This window comes from Leptonychotes weddellii, chromosome 5, assembly GCF_054177405.1.
Source record: "Leptonychotes weddellii isolate Sample4059 chromosome 5, ASM5417740v2, whole genome shotgun sequence".
Taxonomy (NCBI): Eukaryota; Metazoa; Chordata; class Mammalia; order Carnivora; family Phocidae; genus Leptonychotes; species Leptonychotes weddellii.
Genome location: NC_138373.1, coordinates 117,557,699 through 117,575,595, shown reverse-complemented (window position 1 = coordinate 117,575,595; position 17,897 = coordinate 117,557,699). Strand labels below are relative to the sequence as shown.

The 17,897-nt window shown below is 33.9% G+C and overlaps 1 protein-coding gene across 11 annotated transcripts in view; it reads right to left on the bottom strand.

Moving 5' to 3' along the window:
- Positions 1-17,897, bottom strand: part of CNOT2 (CCR4-NOT transcription complex subunit 2) — a 118,956-nt gene that overhangs the window by 18,354 nt on the left and 82,705 nt on the right. For 9 of the 11 annotated variants that reach the window (XM_006732339.3, XM_081822067.1, XM_031027033.2 and 6 more), the window contains 4 exons: positions 16,183-16,249; positions 5,808-5,955; positions 4,890-5,072; positions 2,502-2,581 (listed from right to left, as the gene is read on the bottom strand). In XM_006732339.3, the coding sequence (XP_006732402.1) occupies positions 2,502-2,581; positions 4,890-5,072; positions 5,808-5,955; positions 16,183-16,249 (478 nt within the window). The remainder of the gene's footprint in view (positions 1-2,501; positions 2,582-4,889; positions 5,073-5,807; positions 5,956-16,182; positions 16,250-17,897) is intronic. The other 2 variants (XM_081822061.1, XM_031027039.2) reach the window with 2 other exon arrangements.

Here is a 17,897-nt window from a genome sequence, read left to right as displayed (position 1 = left end):
GTATGACAGACAATAAGGAGTAAGGTGGTACATTATTTCCCCTGTGAAGGGTGGCACTCTAAAGTTATAGCTTGTTAGCTAACAAGAGAGAGATTGTTGTGATATAACGGCTCTTTTCATTATATCCAGAAGTGGAGGTAGTATCCGGATGCTTGGAGCTTTAGTTATACACAGGTATGGTAATGACAGTGCCTCTTGCAAATGACCAGAATCATATCTGAAACACAGGCAGTGGAAGCAGAAACTCTAAGGACTTCTGTCCTGTGACCTACTTGTCCCATTACACAAATGTGTGTGAGCGTGTGTGTGTTTTGCAGTTAGGGAGTATAAGCAGGGTGGTATAGACAGGGTATAAGCAGGGTTCCCACGTCTGGCAAGAGTCTGGGACGCACGGGAATGTGATGCAAAGTCCAGAAGTTTATATTACTTATTACATAGTAGGCGCTCAATAAATATGTATTAAATGAATACAATTAATTATTGTTCATTTTAAATGAAAAAAATCAGCTCACTTCCATTTAAAAATTAAAATTTAACCCAACGTTTCTACTTTACCTATTTTATTTCTTAAGGATTTCATTTTTTAGTAATCTCTACACCCAACGTGGGGCTCAAACTCACTACTCGAAGATCAAGAGTCACATGCTCTACCAACGGAGCCAGCCAGGCGCCCCTCTACTTCGCCTATTTTAATTATCCCCTTCATTTCTTCTCAATTTTTATTATTCTATTATTCTTACAATCTTATATTCTTAATTTTTGAAGAATTTAATTTTCTACCTTAGTTTTAGCCTGCATTATAGCTTTTCTTTAATCTTTGTTTTGTCTAATGTTTTAATGTTTTATACCATTTTCAATTTATTTGGCCTTTCTGTTAAGTTTTAATTTTTCTCCAAGTTCCATAATCAGAAGAATCTCAGAAACTAATTATCTCAAGATTACTTTGTTGATAGAAAAACAATACACTCTATTAACATTCCAAGTCAGGTTACAATTTAAAATTATGAAAAGTAAAAGATAAAATCATGCCCATTATTTCTAAACCAATTGTAGTTTATGAACTTTTAATTTTAAAAAGATACTACTACATAAAAAGACAACAGAAATTTATAGTGTTTCAAGTTATAAAAGTAATCTTTCTTGAATTATTTAATTATAGTTATATAGTTATAAATTAAATATAAGCTCTGAATATATATTAACTTTTAACACACATCTTCAGGTCCTGTAAGATGGAATTTAAAATGGCCATGTTATCTGAGAAAAATTGTAACCTAAAAATTAGTTAATAAACCCCCAAGTTATATTTTTAGGTAAAGACTTGGAAATAATTTCCCTAAAATTAGTTAAAATTTAGTTAAAACTGAATTTTAAAAATAATTTAAAAATTTATGGAAGTGTATGAAACCATAATTCAGAATATAAGATGGCATTGTCAGACACATTATTACTTTATGGTCCATTTAGGAAAAAAAGTAACTTGCCAATTAAACTATGATACATAGCCTGAATTCAGAGATAATATGAAAAAAGTGTGCATTTCAGAAACAATGGGAATATGGTACTTATAGCATTTTAACACCTTGAACATAAAACTATAATTTTTAAATGCTAAAATTTGGAATTTTAAAGTCTAATTTGATCAATCTATGCTGCTAAACATATAACAACACTTAAAAATTAAAAGCTCATGGTCACAAATGACATTTCATTACTAAATCCTGTCTCCTGCTTCCACATATGCTCCATTTCACTGATCATTCTTTCCATTTCCTTTATATATAGTTCTCTCTGAATGATCATATTCATTTTTGCTCCTATGGCCATACAACATCTTTTATTTTTCTCAGGAAAGGGTCTGGAGGCAAGGGTGGAAGAGGGTGAAACCTGAAGCAGAACAGAAACAAAGCCTCTTGTTCTCTTCTCTCTGAAGCAGTTGATAAAAGAAATAAACCAACAGACTGCAGGAATTCAAAATCAGAACTCTATGTAATTAAAATCTACACATAAAACTGGATAAAAAAATCCAAGGGTTAAATGCCAAATTAGTATTATTAAAATTATTAAGAAAAAATTGTTAAGTGCTCCAATATAATTTTAAAGGTTTCTTCAATCTGGGTCTCTATAGCCAGAATACCATACCACTCAACCTAATTTAGACTGTAGTGACGGGACTGAGGCTAGGAAAAGCTCTTGAAGCAAAAGAGATTCTGAGGCATAAGTATAGACTAAGTTAATGTTTAGGCTTTCTCTAGGTGTTAAGGAAATAGTCCTAAAGTTATAACACTATGCTATTACCATGTCAAGTGAAAAAATATATTTAAGTATCTCTCAACTGTTCACTGAATTAAACCCTAATTCCTGTCAAATTCTCACTAAATTAAATTCTACCAGTTTAACACAAAAATCCTATAATGTTTTAAGACCTGTATGTTGAATTGCTTTATATTTCAAGATCTATCATAATTTTTTATAGGGTACTACCTCCAGAATAAGCTTACCTGTTCCATTAAAAATGTTACTTGATAAGGAGTTATTCATTCCAAATGCCTGATTCCTGTTCATTCCAAATCCAGACATACTGGGTACATAGAAAATAATTTTAGATATACAGTAAGAACACTAACTTTCAGATGAAGAAAAACAAAAGTGTACACTTTTGATCTCCTCATATAAAACAACAGTATGTTTAAAAACAAATACTAATTTTATTTTTCTGAGTTTAACATTTATTTAAAAACTCCCCTGACGTCCTTCCATGAATAACTGAGAACCAAAATATCTTAAACAGATGATTTAAAAAACAAAAAGCAAAGAATTTACACATAAGCCTTGAGGAAAACAGAGATTAATGGCACTATTTTAGGGACTTGAGAACCAACTTACTGGATACACTGGCAGAAGTAACTAATCTTAAAAACATGCAGTTTAGGGCATAACTAGTGTTCCTGAATACTTGTTTTCCTTCCACTACTGGGAAAGTGTGCCATTATCACTTTCCATATAAGATCTTCTTTCATACAGAGTCTTCCCCATCTAGAATCAACTCCTTATGGACAGGGCCTATGTCATGGTCATCTCAGCAACCTCTGCCTTTAGCGTTCAGGAGGCTAAAACAGGCACTCAATAAATGTTTCGTTTACCTGAATCAAATGGTGATTTTCTTTAACTGAATTTAGTGTTCTAAAAAAACACGTCATTCTAATCTAAATGTAGTTTATTTTTCAGCTACTTAAAAGAAAAAGCAAATCTCTCCATAGTGCCCTCCATTCTAAATTAATGCACAACTGGTACTTGGTAAACAGTTACAAATGCCTCCCTTTTCTGCACAAGGCTAAACATGAGAGAACAGAAACAAGTCTGAACTTAAAGCAAAGCCAGAAGTAATTAAGAATGTCAGAAAGAGCTGTTAATGCAAATTTTACAATGAAAGTATGCATCTTTAACATCAAATAATCTGATAAAAGACAGTGTATCAGTGTTTATGAGTAGGGTTAAACTGTTTGAAGATGACAGGGTTTTTTTGGTTTTTTTTTGCCTAACTTTGTAAAACTAACTATGGCCAAACAATATTTTCACAAAATATTATGAGCTGGTGAAACAACAAAACTCTAGAGAAGAGTAAGAAAGCCATTAGAAATACTTATTTAATAGCATGTTAGAATTGTTGATATAGATACCTTCAAACACTGAATAAGTACTAAGGGATAAAAACATTCTATAACAAATACAACTTATCAGTAGTAATAAGCAGGGCTATAGAGACCCATGTTTCATTGACAATTTACAAACAATGTATTTTTTAGAAACAATTAAAATGTGAAAAAATATGGAAAGGCAAAATTTAAATATATATTCAATGAACAACACTACAAGAAAAGATGTGACAAAGTCCAAGAAGTATATGATTAGGAAGCTATCAAGTAGATAAGAATTTTGACGACTCTTTATAAATAATATTTATTTTTAAAATTAAGAGCAGTAAAATTATTAACAGAAATACTCATAAATCTAAGAACTAGAACTTATGGGATGAAGATCAAACAGGAAATGTGCTAATAACCTATTTTTAATCCAGATTTTTGCAAGTAGTAGATAAAAGAAAGTGAATTAAATGGGTAAGATGACAGCAAATAGATCAAGATCCTTTTTCCTCATACAGTTCCCCATTTTAAAAAAATTGGCGAAATTAAACACGAGTTTTTCAAGATACAAAGCCTTATACTGTAGTCATCATTCTCATATAAATTATCTGAACAGCTTCAAAATCCTAATAAAATAGACAACTGGTCTTCATATTGTCATTATCACTTGCACAGTAAACATATGCAAATAGTGCAAAAAGGAGTGAAAAAGCACAACAGCTCATCTTCTTGTTTTAAATCCCAAAACGTTGACACTATTTTTGAATATTGTAGATGTAGTCTTAAAAAGTCTTTGGTCAAGAAGTCTCCAAAGCACAAAACTGAATTTCAGTTGAAATGGTACTAAACCAAAGCATAAGTGAAGCAAGGCAGTAATAGTCAAACATATCCCTGGTACTGTTCATAAGTCTGGAACTCTTACACATAAGTGGCCAGCCTCATTTAACAGACGAAGCACATATCCACAAAAATCTGCCTGGTGGCAACTTAACAATTCTTTTCTAACAACAACGAAAACCTTTAATGTGCTTTCCAAAATCAAAGTGATTTTCAAAAGAACATGTCTTTAAGTTTAGGGAGATTAAAGCTGTAACACGTAACAGAAAGAGAATCTTTGGTCATAAAAATATGATGAAACAAACTTATGACAGAAGCCAAGACTCAAGAACAGAATGCTGAATATGAAAAGGCAAATTTGAAAATACCCAGAAAGACAATTATACACAGTATCAATAAACATCTTACCTGTTCACAGTAAAAGGCTGTCGAGAAGGCTGCTGCTTTGGCATACATATTATGCTTGGCGAGCTTCTGTTGGGGCTACCTAACCCTGAACTGCTCATGCTATTTGTCCTGCTAGGAATTCCAATGCCCTGACCAACCTGGGAGTGGTTCATCATATTCCTAGGATTCATAGGCAAAATACCCCTGAAAAAGAAGTCCATTATACTAAATAAGCTCTCTACAATCACTCATTAAAATTCTCTGTAAATAATCAATTGGCCTAACCCCAGAACCTCAAATATACTTTCAAATTACACTGCTAATTTTCATTAATTTAATTCTTCTGTCTGGTCATTCTAGCTCTTTGAAAAGTCAAACAAACCAACAAGAAATTGGGTAAATTATAGCAGAACTAATATAAGGTGGTATTTAAGATGAGAAAACTACTGGTGTGACTAGGATATAAAATAATACAAATGTATTTCACACATATATTTAAAGTAAGTTCATTCCAAATGTATGTCATTCTACTTCTTCATACTAATATGCATCATCTATGTAATCAATCTTGTTTTATTTTACTCACTAGAGCAATGAATGTGTGTTGAGGGAGCAATAATCATAATTATCTGAGGAATGATTTTAAACTGCACATCCTCTTTTGAGGAAGAGTTGGCTTCTGAAAAAGCTCCCCAGGTGGTGATTAACCCTTGATACCCACCCAGCTGACAACCAGTATGTCAGATGCATGATAAAAACATCTTACACTATACTTATCAATTTGCAATGAAATAAAATGAGCATAGGGTATTAACTTTCTTTTCTTCAGTGAAAGGCACTGAACCAGAAAAATGAAATAATTAGTTATTTAAAAACTAAAACGCTTGCTTACTCTACAAAGATACATCTTGAGAAATATTCTGGTCCATCAATAAATACCTGCTTGGAGATGGAGGCGTGTGAAGTGACATTGTTGGTACCCCTGTTGTTGGCGTGACGTGGCTCGGTAACTGAGTGCCTTGTGATAAGCTGCGATTTAACTGAGGGGTATTGTTGCTCATCCCCCTCATTGGAAGGCCTAGTGCACCTATTAAAAAAATTCAGAAGAAGGAAATTCATTGCCACCAGGAATGAAATTGTTATCCATCTTCTGGAGTTGGCAATTTAAAACATTTTTAAATGACCTAACATGTAATATAATATGCAAATTTTAAATGGATATATTCAATTCACTCCAAATGGACTCTGATTTTAACAAAAATGTTCTAATCTGAAATTTAATATTATGAATGGACATTGCGTTCATATTTCTATCCTCTGTTCATATTTCTATTTTATAATAAACTATATCTGCCAATGGTTTTAACAAATTAGATGATTTATGTTTCAATGAAAACATTTTGTACAAATATGGCTTTAAGAAATTTGCAATCTTGTGTTTTTATGTTTTAAATCATAACTGAGGTAAACAGACATTTAACCCCACTTTGCTGAAGCAGCTTTAATTTTTATATGATGCTTTTAAAATGCATTTAAGAAATTTCTACTATTTATACATACATATTTCTCAACATTACAATTTTTACAAACCCAACATAAAATGTCAGCAACTGTTAAAAAAACTCAAGCTGATATAACTGTAAGAGACAAGAATTTAAAACATTTAAGTTTTCAAAGTACAGTGACCTTCTATATATCTAGTACTCCTGGGGATAGATGCAAAAGGGTGGATGTGTTCCAACAGGTATATTTTACAGATTAAAGTTTCACCACTCAGATACAAAACATAAAAAAAATTGGGGTAAACATTTCAAAAATGTATGACATATTTCCTAACTTCTATTAATATGAAATATAAATTAATTTCTTAATGATTCAGAAATATCAAGGATAGCAAATATTCTAGATGTTTAGATATCCCCCTAAGCCCTTTCATCCCTCAGAGTAAGGATGTCCAGCTGTCACCAGTTATCATTATCTGCCTATGGATGCCTCCATTTCCTGACCCACACTTTTTGGTGCTGTTTCTAGTCAGCTGTGAAATAGCCTATCAGTCAACTGAACTTATTCTGAACTGGAAGTTAAATAAAAGTGATTAAGATATAGAGCTAATGAATACATAGATTACTTAAGTGCTAGGGATTTAAAGTGACTTTTTTCTTCCGTTTTTGGTCTAATTCCAGAAGCAAGAATTTCAAGGACATGAATATTTTGAAACTATGACCTCCAAAAAATTGGAGTGTATATATATATGTTCTGAATGTTTTACTTCAAGTACCTTTGCAACATTTACCTTTGGCGTAACAATGTCATACCTAAGGACAGCAGTGGACCACAAAGATTCCACTGGAATCTGCCAGCCACAATACTCAGCTTATAGCCTAACTTTGCTTCTCAACTGAATGAAGCCAAGAAATCCAACTCAATGTAGCTACTATATTCTGTGTACTATGTGTACTCTGTCTGTTTCAGTCAGGTTCCACGATGACCAGAGGTTAGTTCTACATTTCTTTCAATGACATGAAGGGAACTAACTGGCCTAGATTATATGCTGGTTTAGTTCACCGTATGTATGTCTGGTCCCTACAAATTTTGTGACAGTGAATATACCACTGGCTGCAAATGCTTTCTCTGAATTGGGACAAAATAAGGAAAAATAAGATTAAAAATTAGCCATATAAGATTTCTTCAGAATAAATCAGTCTTTTCTTTCTCTTAAGCCACTCTAGTTTTCTTGAAGGCCCTCTAGATGCTCCCAGAGTGAACCACCAAAGTGATACTTTTCATATCAAGCATTCAATAAACATTTAGTGAGTGCCTACTATGTGCCAAGCACTGTGCTAGCTGCTGGGGATACAGCAGTGAACAAGATAGAAAAGGCTCCTACCCCCTCAGGGAGTTTCCATCCTTCTCCCCAAAGAATGCTGTCCTAAAGTCAGCTATAGCTGCGAATTAACCACAGGAATGTGCTTCACACAATTACTGACCACCAAGAAATATACAATTTTAGAGCCAGAAGGGACCTTAAAGATCACCTAGTCCAATGTTCACACTTTACAGATGAGGAATCTGAGCCTCAGATGAATTAACTGACTTCTCCAAGGTGACACAAAGAACCAAGACTAGAATTTAGATCTCTTAACTCCTAGTGTTCTTCATGGCAGCCCTATGGGAGCCCAATATAACGCTAAGCAAACACCCCTTGTGAGTGTCTACCAATTCGTAACACCTCTTTACCTATTTTATGTTTTCTCTTGCTTTTTTTTTTTTTTTTTTTTAATATTTACTTCTCTTCAAATTTTACTAACTCTCCATCTCTTGGTCTCTTCTCTCCATTTTCTTTCTCCCTCTCTTTTCTATACCTGTTCAAGTTTTCTTTCTTCTAATTTTACTTTCCCCTTCCTTTTCACGCTCTCTTATACCTTTATCATTATAAATAAACATACACTTCACAAAAATCTAGTACCCTCTGTTTTCTAATAATCAATATGCCTTACAAAACTCACTGAGATCTGTTTACTTTAATCCTTCATATATATATTTTTCTATGCTGTATTATGAAAATCTGTAACTTCAGAAATATCTTAGAAACTGGAGATTATCTGAACATTAGCAAAAAACTTTTGGAGATGAAAGTAAGAATGGGTATGGTTATTTATTTAGTCAATTAGGGATTGGCAGGCACATGAGTTAATTTATAGTGCTGAGAATGGAAGAAGACGTATGAAATAAACTCAAAGATTAGTGTTTATTTTTCCTTCAACCCTCTTGATTTCATAAAACAGCTAATATATTCAGTCTGAGTTGCATTTTGTTGAACTAGGTAGGTATGAAAAAAAAGGAGAGAGGAGTACATCAATTTCAAATGGGATCATCAAGCTTTGAATACCTTAATAATCAAGCTATTTCACATTCAATTAAAAATTGAATTCTTTTAAAACATAAAGAGTATCACTGATAGGAACATACAAAGATTTATTTTTAGGAAACAAAATACACTAAATCATTAAATTTGAGTTACTTGAGTCAAACAATTATAATTGGGTAAGGCCAAAGAGAGAACTTTACTCTTTTAGTAATATATTTAGAAACAATCACAGAAAATTTCCAAAATATTATACCAAGAAGAAGACATGCAAGCCAAAAGAAAAAAAGAACAGGAAAAAAAAACCTCATAAAAAAATTTGGTATAAAATAACTACAACAGGTAAAAAATATTATAAATGAGGAATAAATGAACAAAAAAGCTAAAAAGTAGCTAAAAAGGTTATAGTTCTGAATCAAATTTTTCTTTCAATTTGACAAATGGCTAATAAAGAATAATATAATATTAGGAGAAATACATGAACATACTCCAAGTAGATTCCTACCTCTAATTTGGCAGGGTGCTCAACATAGAATGAACTGAATTAACTGATCATTTTTCAGAAATCCAAAGGAACATGATCTAAGAAATGTTTCCATGAATTATTTCCACTGCACAAACTGATAAACAGCACATTCCTTAAATATTTTATGCCTCCTTTATTCAATCTTTTGCTAAAAACAAACAATATTAATAATACAAGTTATAAGAAAAAAATCCAATCATAGCAACCAACTCCTTGAATACTCACACTTAAATGAAGTCTCCTGAAATCTTTATTAAGGAAAGGGTAGAACATCCCTAATTGCTGCAAAGGGGCTTAAAGCATCCCCACCTTCCATTTATTTCCAGAGCAACTAGCTCTTCCTAGGAACTCACTGTCCTACCCACACTGACGAAGAATAACCACCTTCTAACCTCCAACCTGTCCTCACATCTTCTTACCTCCAATCTGCCCCGCACTTAGCTGCTTAAATCTTCTATATAACATTATGTTGTTAAGTATTTTCCTTCATTAAAATCAAAGGATTTTAGAGATAGAAAAGTCTCCAGAGATCTTCCAGCTAAGTTACAGATAAAGAACATCAGGAATGAAGTTACTTGCCAAAAATCACAATGAGGAATAAAAATAACAATCCAATTTCTTAACCTTTTTTTCAACCAATCACTTTCTACTTCTTATAGTAGTTGCTAACTTTTACATCACCTGTGGAACTCTAATGTCTGGGTCCCATGCCCAGAAATTGTCACTCAGTCTGAATGCTGGCAATTCATGGCTAGTGAGATTTAAAAAACTCTCCAGGTGTTTTTAGGGGTACAGCCAGAGTTGAGAACCATTGCCATTAGTATTATATCCAATCACAGTTTAGTCTTTTCAAATTCTCTGTCAGGACTGAAAAGATTCTTCTAATCTCTGTTTTTTTAGTCCCCAGCTTTACTGAGATATAACTGACACATAACTCTTCCTAATTAATATTTTACTCGCCCCAATATAAACTCTTTTTACAAACCACATATTTTACTTACAATCTTCCTTCTTTTCCTGGTCCTCTCTCCAAATCTGTCCCTGCACTTTTATTCATCTCTCTCTCCCCACCCAGAATACATTCCCTTCTCTCATCCTACAGAAGTACAGAAGAATATCTTTTTTTAAAAAGGTCATGATGCGGGTGTTTATACGCAGCATATGTAGTGTGCTTTGATGTATATGGGAGAGACCACTAACTCAGATGTGAAAGTAAAATGGATTTGGAATCAGAAAATGTTTCCTGGAGGAGACAGTAAATGAATTAAATAACGAAAGAGACCTAGTCAGGTATTTGGTGGTGGTGATGAGGAGTCAGAAAGGTAAAAATTTTCAAACAGTTTACTCTGAAAACAGCAAGATGTATAAAAATGAGGACAAGTGATATGCCTGGAGGAGGAGTAGGTTTGCTTTTGGGTATTAAGGACATATGAGACAAGAAAGAAACATGGATGGAGCTAACTGGCTTCAACATTCTCAACTAGGAAAAGCTGATGTATGTTAGAACTAGCAGAGAGCAATTGCCAACGTTTTGCTGGATCTTTACAGCAGCGGGCACTCTACCTATGGAACATCCACATGAAGCTCCTAAGTATACTTTGTACTCCTTTGCAACCTAAGTTTCCATTACAGATTCATGGCACCCATTTATAACGTAATGCAGGTCTCAAACCTTAGAAATCCTGGGTCTCTCTCTTTTACATCCTATATCACCAAATCATATTAGCTCTACCTCCAAAATATCCCAAATCTGACCACTTCTTAACACCTCCACCCTCAGTCCAAGTCATCTTATCTTCTTGCCTGGACTACTGCAGCAGTAGCCTGGTCTCTCTCTTTCTTATCATTTGTCCCTCCCCACCCAGTCCATTTGCTACAGAGCAAAGTGATCTTTTAAAAATGAAACTGTATCTTAAAATCCTTCCCATTAAACTTAGAATAGATCCAAATTCTTTAACAAATCGTTACAAGACTCCATGATCTGACACCTGGTACTCCACTAATCTTCTACTTTCTTTGTTCACTACACTAGCCCTCTCACTCTTCCTTTAACACATTAAGTTCTTTCTTACATTCTCATGAGTAAGTACTTTTGCATTTGCTCTAAAAAGCTCTCCCTCAGATCTTTCCAAAGATTTCCATTCCTCAACACTGAAGTTTCCATTCAAATATCACCCCCTCAGAGATAGACTCTTTGTCTGCTCCATGTGAAATAGTAATCCCATCTACTCATCCCTTAATCTGACTTAATTTTTATAATGCTTACTAGAATTATATTATTTACTTAGTTGTCTGCATGATTACTCTTTCTTCATTAAAATGTAAGCTCCATGAAAACAAGATCTTTGCTATTTGCCATTCTCTTAGCTCTTGGAATAATATTTCACTCATGGTAGAGGTAGCTAACTAAATATCACCATAATACCCTGGTTAGTAGACCCTTGAAATCTGTGGATTTAAACATTTGTTGTTTCTACTATGTGCTAATGGCCCTCTAGGGTAATGACATTCAGTAAGTAATACATAGCTTCCAGGTTTCAAAGAAACTTCCGTTCTCATGTTAACATAGTTACACTTACTAGGTAACATAATCCTGGCTAGACTACTTACTGCCTGTGAAAGAAACCTTGGGCAAATCCCTTAACCTCTCTTGGGGTAAATGTGAAGATTAAATGAGCTGATTCATATAAAATATTTAAAATAGCATCTGACACACGTAATAATTATTAGCTTTTGGGGAGTGGGTGGGGACATGCCTATGCAAAAAAAAAAAGTCAAGTAAGTAAGTCCTAAAGGTGAAGGTGAAGATTACAGTCTAATGAAGTAACAGTTTTCACCAGAAAAATCATTGTTTTCTGTGGGAAAATTGTATGCTATAGTTCTGTTCTTGACCTTGGAAAGTGGTAAAGATCTTGAGATAGATCCCACAGAATTGTAAAGACTGTACTTCTTGAATGAAACCAGTGTAACAGCCTAATAAGTTTCCCTTGCCTTGATAAACTAGACCATTCCCAAATCTACCCCATGCTGTGGGTGTTGCTCCCACTACTAGAACACATCTTATCCATAGTCTCTTCAAGGCCAATGACAAACATGACTTCATCTGTAAATCCTTTCCTGATCATTCTCCAAGATAGGTGATTACTCCCATCTCTGAAATATCCAGAAAACTCTGTACTTCTTCCTCTGCTCTGTAGGAAAATAACTTGTGTACTTATCTACTACATTCTATGTAGGAACCATATCTTGCTCACCATGCATTCAATAAACATTTCTGAGTGCCTGTCATGTACAGAATACTAAAGATACAAAGGCAAATGAAGACATGCAATAAATAAATGTGGCAACATCACAGCATATGTACACTGTACAGGGATGGCAGAAAAGAGCCTCTACCACACATCTGCACTATGCAGCATAATGCCATTATATGGTGGGCACTCAGTAAGTATCTATTAAACTCAATTCCTATCTCCTTTTTGAAGCTTTTCCTTACCACTGGAGCTTACTGTGCTTTTCTCTCCTAAACCCTAAGTCTGTCCATACCATTCAAATGATACCTTTTTACCTATGTATCAATACTGCAGGCTGTTATTTAACATTTTATATATAAATGTCTTGACCTCCCCAACTATACCATGTGCTTCTTGAGAGCAAGAACTCCCAAAATACTAATTCAAGTACCTGTTAAATGTTCCTATAATTTCTTGAAGCTACTAAAATGTCACTGGCCTAACCATACTATCAGAAGCGTCACGTCTGAATCACCCCACCTGTGCTCTGGTTCTCCACAAAACAAGGAGCCTTCACCTCAGTGTTCTTAAAACAGGAGGCCAAAGGAATGCTGCTGAAAGCATGAGAATATGCCACTGCTCTCAAGCCAGGAGTCCAGATCCCAGAAAGACAAGTTTACTTCTTTTCCCAGCTAGATGCCTGGGTCCTCTGAGAATTCAGATACAAGTATGTATCATGGATTCATCCGGACAACTAGTTAACCTATGTGCCTATAAGATAGCAGGCATATAGGAAGCACTCAGTAAATAGTAGTTTCCCTTTTCTCCAATTCTCTAAGGCTCTAAATCCTATTGGTAAGGAAGTAAAAGTCACTCCAACTTTATTATCACTTAATTTCAATACACTGAATATCCAGGAGAGATTAATTCCTGGTTCCCTGTTAATTCCAATCTAGCAGACAGCCTTGGGGAGCCGAGGGGGTCTTTAAACCTATAAGGTATACCTAAAATCTTATGCACACTTGCAAAGAAGTAGAAAACATCATGCAATTTGAATACAAGATTTCGTTCAATGGCTTCTATAGTTATCATTTGGTGCACTGTATTCACATGAACTTCTAGATGAAAAGTTAGTTACATATTTGGATACAATCAGACTATATTGGGACCTGTAATCATACAAGCCCCTAGAGTCCAGCATTTTCTAGGTACCCTTATATGCTACACAATTACTTCCACCCAAATCTGGCAAAATGTAGGTTTCAGCAGCCCTGTATCCATTCCAAGAGGAATGTCCTCCCTTGTTTAATCTCAGTGAGATTACCCTCCGTTTTGGAGGGTACTCTTCCTTCTCCACCTCTAACCTCTGTAATCATCAAGAGCACAAAACAGATGGTAGACCTCCATTTTAATGGTACAAATTCCTGCTGAACTTTGCCAATCTGAATACAGAGTTAATAGTAGTATTCAATACACTCGTGAAGCAAAAGAACAGTTAGTTATATCAAGCCTAATGCACAATTACAATCTGTTGCCATAAGAATAACATCACTAACCTATCCCACCTGCTATTCCTTCTAGCTCTCCATCCTTTATGACGGTTAGCTCCTCAAGTTTTATCATTCTGACGAATTTATACTACTGAAACCTGGACCCTCCAGTCCCACGGGGTAGCTGGTGTTCTCTTTGATGGCTATATGGCCCTAGGGTCTGTCCTAACAGATAGAGACAGGAAATCCAGCCTCTGTCTTTTTTCACTAGTTGTAGTTTTCTAGATCTGTATCCTGGAAAGCAACACCTATACCCTGACTTGAGACATTTCAGTTCCAGTTGACCTAAGGTTCAATTTTTCTGTAGACTAATACCTACACTGTCAGTTAAAAGACTGAGCCATGCATTGAAAATGCTGACTCACTACTGCTACAGGAATACAGCCATTTAATATACTAAATTCCAACAGGAAATATCTGTCATATGTGATTTCTTTTTAAGCTGAGTATCTTAAAATACTTTTTCTAATGAAAATAACTTTTCTCATTTGTTAATCTTTGTATATCCCTAATAATCAGCATAATCATTTTACTCAAATTAAGAAGGTAATAAATATCTGATATCAATAAAATAACTATTTCAAACTTAACCCATTCCTTATCTTAGCCCAATTACAATTTCACATTTGCAGGTTAAAAAATTACATCAGACTTTAGAAGTCCGTGTAGCCAATTATATTGTAAAATAGTTGCCATTCTCCTCCATAAAATAACCTTAGCTTCTCAAATATAATTTTTCTCCATTCCATATCTATTTTCTGCGGTGATAAATTGTGGGCTTTAAAAAGAAAACAAAGTTCTTTGCAGTTACTCTATAGAAATAAAGGGAAGCTTTAAAATAACTAGATATTTTCATGATAAGCGTTGCCAAAAAGGTGAAAGTAGTAGGTTTCATACTAAAACACAGGCTAAATGAAGCAAATAACTAGCTAATAATATCCCCTCAACAATTAGAATGAACATTTGTGAATAAATAAGCAAGACCTCTTTAATGCAATAAAAAGGTTTTTAAAAAATGTTTTCCACCAAACTAGAAGAAAACTGCTAATATCTGTAAGGAATTAATAATTTTATTTACTAATTCTATATTAACAAAATTGCATGCCACAGCAAAAGAGGAAGGAAGAAAAAAGTAGATGGAAGCTATATTTGTCTAACAAAATAAGTTCCTTCCCCCTACTAAACTTCAAAATAAATTTGAAGAATAAAGTGGTCTGACAAACTATTCTGACACCTATCAAAACTTTGCTTTTTTATTATACCAGAAAAGGGTTCCAAACCAAATAACTGATTTTTATTTGAAGCTGGTTAAGATACTCAGTTGTCAGATTGTTTTCACCAGTTACTCTATGTCCTGTAATCTTTGATGGGAATTTATATCCCTTTTAACACTCCCCTTTTGTTAACAGAGATAGATCAGCAGTCTCTGACATTAACAGAGATAATAAAATCTTATTAATATTTAACAGTTTGGAAAATTAATGGAAAAAATAGGAAGATTTTATAACTTAGTTTATAAAAATTTTATGTGATAATAATAGCAAACATTTATTGAGCGCTTACTATGCGCCAGGCACTGTGCTAAGCGCTATAAAAGCATTACAGTACTTAAAAAGAAATAAAATCTTATATGTGGAAAAAGTCTTGAACTGTGAGTCAAAAACTGTATCCAGATGAGCTAAAGTAAAAGAAGAAATATTTGCTAAACAAAGAGCATTTCACAGACTGTTAAGTAATGGTTCTTCATTAATAAAAAGGCCAAAACCCACAAACAAAACCACCCATTCAACTGACCAAACAAAAAAAGCTTAACTTCCTCTAATTAAAAACACAGAGGATATCTAATTTTTTTGTTTGGCAAATTCTTCTTCAAAAATACTGTACTGCAAAGGAACATAGATACAAAAGATGTAAAATTAACTTTCAATCTATCCTATATCCAAAAAATAATAAATTTTGAATTAGAAAAGGTCTGAAATAATGAGGTTTTCCTATGTATGCAAAATAAGGAAAACTGAAAATTAAAAATCTTTCCTTTTAAATCCTAGAATTGACCCACAAGGGCAGCATTGGTTGTTATTTTGTAGCTATTTTTTTTTTTCTTAAATAAAGCATCCCAGAATAAATACAAAATTCTTACTTTGTTGCCCGTATAAACTTGCCCCAAACTGAGACAGCTGACCTGATGTAGATGGTGATGCCAGCATCTAGAAACAAATTAATTATATTAGAGCATAAAGAAAGTACACAAAGCAATGCATTTACACTTTATGAATCTGTACAACATATAATATGTGAGAGCCAAACCACATTTCCCATTCTTCAAAAAAACATAAAGCAAACATTACATAATAAATGCCATTGTTTCTTAAGAAAATGTCACAACTGGATAAAATCAAAATGTACAAATAAAACTAATTTCTGATTACAAGGTATTTTTTTTTTCAAGCTCTAAATGAAACTACAGCAGCATCATTACTTCACTTAAAAAACAAAATTTTAAAGTAGGCTAACAAAAACATGAAGACAGTATCTCAAAAAGTCAGCCTCTATAAATGTATAAGTCAAATTATTTGATCCTTAGATAATATATTAAGCTAATTCTAAATTCAGTTTATTAAAAGTTGAAAATAAAATTACCTGGATAGACAAGTTCTGTATTTTGTAAGAATATTTCCTAACATTTATATATGCAAATAGTTTATGTATAAAAAGGGTAGAGGGCGCCTGGGTGGCTCAGTTGGTTAAGCAACTGCCTTCGGTCCAGGTCATGATCCTAGAGTCCCTGGATCGAGTCCCGCATCGGGCTCCCTGCTCGGCAGGGAGTCTGCTTCTCCCTCTGACCCTCCCCCTCTCATGTGCTCTCTCTCTCTCTCATTCTGTCTCAAATAAATAAAATCTTTAAAAAAAAATAAAATAAAAAGGGTAGAAAAATCTAACATACAATCATATAATAAATGGAGAGATGACACAAAACCAAAGGAAAAGTCAAAATTACTTACAAAAATATACAGACATGGTAATATAATGTATACTATTAGTGAGCGATGTGACTTTCATGGCACTTGTTAACAGTGCCTTTCAATTTATTGCATCAGCATCTTTTTTTCCTAGTAGAATAGACATTTTTTGAGGGCATGTTATATTCATGGAACAGTTATTTATATTCATTTATTATTTCCTCATAGAGACTGGCACTGCATGTGGCAGTGCTATACACAAACTAGATACTTAAACTGAGTAAATAAAAACGTGTACACGTAAGTGCATGTTCGAGTATTCGCTTATATTAAGCAACCACCAAAATAATTTAACTAAATAAGACTTGAGCCATGTCATCAAAAGGGTTATAATCTAGTTGAAGAGAATGAATTATGCACCTAATTATACTCTCAGGCACAATGTGGTAAATCGTCTGAAGTATCTCAAGAGGAAAATAATTTTAAACAAGGGTGAGGTAACAGAAATATTTTATAGAGCAGTAACATCTGATGAGGGATCTTCCAGGCTGAGAATATGCAGTCAGTGTAAGTATGATAGAAGTTAGTGACATAATTAGAATACAAACAAAATAAAGAACATTAGTGATTTCATTAGAGGTAATTAGTGAAAGGAGATGAGGCATACAGCCCTATGCACATCTGGGCATATACAGAATAATGGGAAATAAAAGAGTATTGCTGGGGCCAGATGTAAAGGGCAGATGACTACCAACTATGGCAATAAAGAGAAAAAAATAATACTAAGGGAAGAAGCGACCTGAGCAGGCTGTGCTTTTGGGGGAGAATTCCAACTGGATGGAAATGGTAAGATACTGAACCAGAACAGCAGAGGTGGGACTACAAAAGAGAGGTC